This window comes from Chenopodium album, chromosome 27 (genome assembly GCF_948465745.1).
Source record: "Chenopodium album chromosome 27, dcCheAlbu1.1, whole genome shotgun sequence".
In the NCBI taxonomy this organism is placed as follows: Eukaryota; Viridiplantae; Streptophyta; class Magnoliopsida; order Caryophyllales; family Amaranthaceae; genus Chenopodium; species Chenopodium album.
This window is the reverse complement of record NC_137860.1, coordinates 9,856,717-9,862,716: the sequence shown is the minus strand read 5'-3', so window position 1 is coordinate 9,862,716 and position 6,000 is coordinate 9,856,717. Positions and strand designations below refer to the sequence as shown.

General features: G+C 39.5%; 2 protein-coding genes across 2 annotated transcripts; both read left to right on the top strand.

Moving 5' to 3' along the window:
• The first annotated feature begins 299 nt into the window (after positions 1–299).
• LOC145619657 (uncharacterized) lies at positions 300–1,034 on the top strand. The gene is made up of 2 exons (XM_081674362.1): positions 300–602; positions 735–1,034. Exons 1-2 carry the CDS (start codon positions 300–302, stop codon positions 1,032–1,034), a joined length of 603 nt encoding a protein of 200 aa, XP_081530488.1.
• Positions 1,035–1,224: 190 nt separating this feature from the next.
• On the top strand, positions 1,225–2,181 carry LOC145619656 (uncharacterized). The gene has a single exon (XM_081674361.1). It carries the CDS (start codon positions 1,225–1,227, stop codon positions 2,179–2,181), a length of 957 nt encoding a protein of 318 aa, XP_081530487.1.
• The last annotated feature ends 3,819 nt before the right edge of the window (positions 2,182–6,000 follow it).

Genomic DNA, 6,000 nt, shown 5'->3' with positions numbered 1-6,000 from the left:
ACCGGGGCCCGATGGAGCTCCTCCTCTTTTCTTCCAGAGAACTGGGATGTCATCGAGCACGAGTTATAGAGGAGGTGTAATCGTTTTTTAATCATGGCCATATGCTTAAGGAGACTAATCGCACCTATATTGCTCTCATCCCGAAGTTGAGTAATCCCACCAAAGTAACGGAATTTCGGCCTATAAGTCTTTGTAACTCGTTCTATAAGATTATCTCTAAGTGCTTGGTTAATAGGCTCAAACCAATCTTGAATTCACTTATTGGAAAGTTCCAGAATGCCTTTGTTCTAGGCAGAAGTATGGTGGATAATTGCTTTATAGCCCATGAATTACTAAACTCGGTGAAGAAGAGAAAGAAAGGTAGGAGATTTGAGGCTATTCTGAAAGTGGATCTCAGCAAAGCCTATGATAGAGTGAGATGGGACTTTGTTACTTTAATTCTCAGAAGCATGAACTTCCCAAGCCTACGGATTAATTGGGTAGAGCAATGTGTTGAAACAGTGAATTATGCAGTTTTGGTTAATGGAGAAGCTTCAAAGCTGTTCTTCCCGAAAGTAGGACTTCGACAAAGCGATCCACTTTCACCATACTTGTTCATTCTAGTAATGGAAAGTCTCTCTAGAAAGCTGGTGGCACTGGAAAGAGACAAGAGTATCCAAAGGATAAGAGTGGCAAGGTAAGCTCCTCCGATTTCACATCTATTTTTTGCTGACGATGCATTGTTCTGTTTTAAGGCCACACCTACTGCAATAAGGACTATGAAGCAAACGTTGGACATGTTTTGCAAGCTCTCAGGTGAAGCTGTCAATTTCCAGAAATCAGCAATACTCTTTAGCCCCAACACCCCAGCAAGATTCACTAGAATTTTAAGACAACCCCTGGGAGTAAAGAGCACAAAAGAGCTTGGCACATACCTGGGTTGCCCCATGGATATAAATGGAAGATCATCTGCAAAGGTTAGGAAAGTGCAGGAAAAGATTACAAAGAAATCACTTCTTGGAAATTTGCTAATCTTTCGATGGCAGGGAAACTAATCTTGATTAATGGGATCCTTATTGCTGCTATCCAACATATATTCTCGGTGTATTGGTGTCCGAGTGGGTGTGAGAGGAGTATAATGTCAATAATACTGAGATTTTTATGGTCCAATAAGAGCCAAGGACAGCCAGTGTATTGGATTAACAAGAAAGTTCAATACGCTCATAAAAGTGTGGGGGGCTGGGAATGAAGAATTTGATGCAAGTTAATAGAGCCCTATTGATGAGACAAAGCTGGAGACTGTACACACACCCTGAGTTGCTGGCAAGCAAAATTTTCGAGAAAAAATATGGTGACAATCCGATTAGCTTGGGATACAAAGGAAGGATCCCTCCCCAGGGTTCGTGGGCTGCGCGTAGCTTAGTAAAAGCTACGGTGGAACTGAGATCGGGGCTTGGCAAGATCATTGGGGATGGTGCTTCGACAGACATAACACAAGATGCCTGGGTCAATGGAAAAAAGGTGCAACCAAAGCTAGGATTTCATGAGTTGGGTCTAAATAAAGTCTCGGACCTAATGACTAATAATAGGAATTGGAATGCTGCACTTATTTGGAACACTTTTGAGAAAGAGGAGGCTCGAAAGATTTTATCTATTTGTATTCCTGAGCAAGGGCAAGATAGATTTCAGTGGGTGCCTGAGGAGAGTGGAGCTTTTAAATTCAAGTCTGGGTACTGGTGGCAGGATCAAAAACTGCAACAAGGCGATGCTAACAGTACTAGTGGATGGGAATTCTTATGGGAGATCAAAACATTTCCCAAGCATCTCATTTTGACATGGAAGATCATGCATAATAGGGTAGCAACGAGGGACAGTCTGAGGAAAAGGGGATTGGGAGTACAGCATCAGTGTGCCTTATGTGGAGAGGAGAATGAAACAACATGTCACCTATTTAGATATTGTCCAATTACACAAAGAGTCTGGAGGGCAAGTGTATTGGGGCTAAACTATACGGCAAACCAGGATGTTTCTTTGTCTAAATGGGTGCAGGATCTCCTCATTTACTTCAGGAAGAGAGATGGAAAAGAAAGAAGGCTCCCACAGTACTTCCTAGCAGTTTTGTGGGCAATCTGGACCCATAGAAATGATGTTATCTTTAATAATGTGAGTGTCAATCCGTTAGCTATAATGGATTTGGTGTAGGTACACATTAAGCGATGGCTAGGAGCAGAGAGAATTCAAGCACAAGAGAAGCAAATGACGGAGAAGATCAAGATTAATAGTCCGAAGGTGCCTTCAATATTCCTTGTTGGGAGGGCGATTACTCAGCTCACTCGAACGATCCTTGTGGATGCAGCCTGGAAAAAACAAAAAGAGAAGGATAAAGCAGGTTGGGAAGCGGCTGTGGCCTGGACAAATGTTACACCAGGAGGACTACGAGAAGGGGTAGCTAGGAAAGTCTTCGCTACTTGTCCTAGACAAGCTGAGGCATATGCTGTCTGGTGGGGGATTAAGGAGCAAGAAAGTAGGTGCGGGAACTTAATCATCAAAACAGACTGCGAAAGTGTTGTTAAAGCTCTTCATAACCCAATGGCAGCGCAGGTGGACATTCAAGCCATTACTCAAGAGATTCTGCAGCTATGCAAAGCCTTTGACCTGGTGGTGTGTATCAAGGTACAGAGGAACATGGTCTAACCAGCTCACTTGCTAGCAAATGCCGAACGAAGAGCGTAGGACTGGACTTAGTTTCTATTTCTCTACTATAACCTTTGTAAAAAAAAAAAAAAAAAAAAAAAAAAGGTTAGTTCCATACAATGCACGGTAAATTTCAAATTATTATTGGTGTAACGTGATACAGAGTAATTAGTAAAGTATTTAACTTTAAAATCAAAACACGTATAAGAAAATTCCACAAAAGATAAAATTTGACTAAAACATAATCCGTAATTTAGTATAATATGTGAGGAATAAACATAATAATCACATGGTAAGGAAAATTTTATACTCCGCATTACATGTACTCCCTCTGATTTTTTTTAGTTACAATTTTGGGGTATTATTTGAGAGATATAAAATATTTCAAGTTGCAAATAATTGGAGGTAGTATTAAATACTCTCTAAGAAGATTTATCACCAAAAATAACTTTTGGTGAGAAAATTTATAACCAAGAGATGACACGTGTTATATTTGGTTTCACTTTAGTATATAGTTAAGTTATATACTAAAGAGAAACCAAATACTATAGGGGGCTTCACACTAATTGATCCATGGGGTAAAGGTTGGGAGGCATGTTTAGCCAAATTCTCACTTGTTTTTCGCATATGATAGCCTTCTTTTTGTTTGGGCAAATGAAGATGAAACTGATAAAGTTTTGAAAATTCTGTCAACCTATGAAGTGGCATTGGGCCAGAAACTGAATATGGAAAAATCGAAAGTGTCTTTTAGCCGAAACATTGATCGTGAGAAGAAAAATATGCTTCAGATGAAGTTAGCTTTTAAGACTGTCGAAGGACATGAAAAATATGTAGGTCTCCCAACTTATATTGGGGGGTTTTAAAAATTTATTTTCCAGAGTATTCAGGATCGAGTTTGGAAGAAACTCAAGGGTTGGAAGGAAATTTTTTTTATCTCAAGCAGGCCGGGAAATTCTCATAAAGGCTATCGCTTAGGCTATTCCTACTTATGCAATGCAATGCTTTTCAATCTCAACTAGCATTCTAAAAGAGATGGAAAGGATGTGTAGGAATTTTTTTTGGGGGGCAAAATGGGGAAGAAAGAAAATTTTTTGGGTAGCGTGGAACAAGATTTACTGTGAGAAGAATAATGGTGGCATGGGCTTTCGAAATATGCAGATCTTTAACCAAGCAATGCTAGCAAAACAGGCTTGGCGAATCTTGACAAATGAGACCCTCTTATGTCTCGTGTGCTAAAGGGGAAGTACTTCCCTCTTTCGTCTTTTCCGGAAGCAAAAGCAGCCTCTAATTCAAGCTTCACGTGAAGGTCAATTTTGAGTGTTAAGGATGTGATTGTAAAAAGGGCTAGGGAGAGTGTTGGCTCGGGGTGTAGCATTCAAATTTGGAATGATCCATGGATTCCTAAGCTTCGTGATTTTCACGTAGAGTTCAATTTTGAGTGTTAAGGATGTGATTGTAAAAGGGGCTAGGAAGAGTGTTGGCTCGGGGTGCAGCTTTCAGATTTGGAATGATCCATAGATTCCTAAGCTTCTTGATTTTTGTACCATGTCGTAGAGGGGAGAAGGTGAAAACATTCCAAATTATGTCAATGAGCTGTGGACTAACAAAAACTGGAATATCGAAGTGCTTAGTGAGCTCTTTAATCAGAGGGAAATGATGAATATTAGTAGTATCCAGATACCATTTTTTGATGAAGGGGATGGATGGACATGGCACTACTTGAAGGATGGCAATTATAGTGTAAAAAGTGCATATAATCTTTTGATTAAGGAGATGGAGATGGGAAGGGCTTCTACTTTAGTAAGCAGGAATGATTCAAGTGGAGAAATATATGGCATGCTCACATACCGCCTACGGTAAAATTTTTTGCGTGGCGTTGTGTTAAAAATGGCCTCCCTACTAAATGTGGTCCTGTAGAAAGGGGTTTAAATGTGGACAAGCGATGTCCAATGTGTGGGGAAGGGGAAGAAACAGTCGAACACACGCTGCTCTTGTGTCCGAGTGTTGAAATGGCAGGTGGGGAAGGTGGTTTTAGTGAGTGGTGTGCTGCTGTGAGAGGGAAAATACCGAAGGCTAGGTGGTGGGATATGTTCTGGTGTCTAGCTTGGGGGGTTTGGTTGAGGCGTAATGGTTGGGTCTTCGAAGGCAAGAGGAAGCTTAGATTGAAGTGATCCACAAGGCTGCTAGCCTTGTTGGAGGATTTGCTGAGGAGCTTGAGAAGGTTGCGGTGAAGCGTCTAGATCTGTAGATGGAGTCGGTGTGGAAGGCCCCTAGTAATGGCGTGTACAAACTTAACACTGATGCTGCCTTTTTTGGTCAGTTGATGTTGGCAAAGCTATGGCGATGAGGCAATGCTTTGTGTTGGTTATTGAAGCAGGCTTTCGAGAATTTGTGATAGAAACCGACAACATCAAACTTTTTCATCATATGAAGAAGGGATTTACTCTTCCAAATGCATTCGGCATGGTGGTCAAGGATATTTTAAAGCTCTCGAAAGAATGTAGAAGGGTATCCTTCTCTTTTGTGAGGAGAGCGGGTAACGAAGTAGCGCATTGTCTAGCAAAATTAAGTTGCAATATTAGTGAGTATCGTGTGTGGCTCCAAGAGTACCCTCTTGAATTATAGAGGTCATTTGTAACGATATTGCAAAACTTGATGCCTTAATAAAATTCCGCGCTTCCGGTTTGTGTCAAAAAATATAAAAAGTTTAAGCGTAACCATAACTATTTTTATGGTAACTTTAACCACTTAACGGGTAACTTTTAATTTATCGATGGTTTGAATTTTATTTTAATGTGTAAGTTCTTATAGATACGTGATTACATGATATAAATACTAATATGATTAATCTAATACATTATAAGTTTTATGTAAAATAAAATTTATTTACAGAAAAATAATAACTTTTGCAGTATAAAAGTTAACTTTAAGTATTTTTAACATAACTTTAATCCGTATTACAATAAATTAATATACACCCGCCTTTTTTGGAGAATTTGTGAAAAGACAATACAAAAAATCTCAATATGGGTGATGGTTTTCCTAAATAAGAATTAGCTAGGTGTAATATCCTATGCACCCCCTTGGAAAATTAATTACCACAATAGAAAACACTTTTTATCAATAAAAACTAGTGTGTACCCCTTGCGATGCCCTAGGTTGCTAGTTTGTGTACTTAATTATGTTCAACTATTTGCATAGTTAGTTTTGTAGTGTTTCGGGCGTTGCTTCGAATGTCACCTCAACTGTATTTATATTTAAGGGTAATGCTATATGTAGCCCTAAGGGCTATATATAAGCATTAAATACACTATTGGAAATGGTATA

Coding starts and splice junctions, on each gene's coding strand:
- LOC145619657 (XM_081674362.1), top strand. CDS start 300: ATGGTGGATAATTGCTTTATAGCCCATGAATTACTAAACTCGGTGAAG. Junction 603..734: donor CACCATACTTGTTCATTCTA/GTAATGGAAAGT, acceptor TTCTGTTTTAAG/GCCACACCTACTGCAATAAG.
- LOC145619656 (XM_081674361.1), top strand. CDS start 1,225: ATGAAGAATTTGATGCAAGTTAATAGAGCCCTATTGATGAGACAAAGC.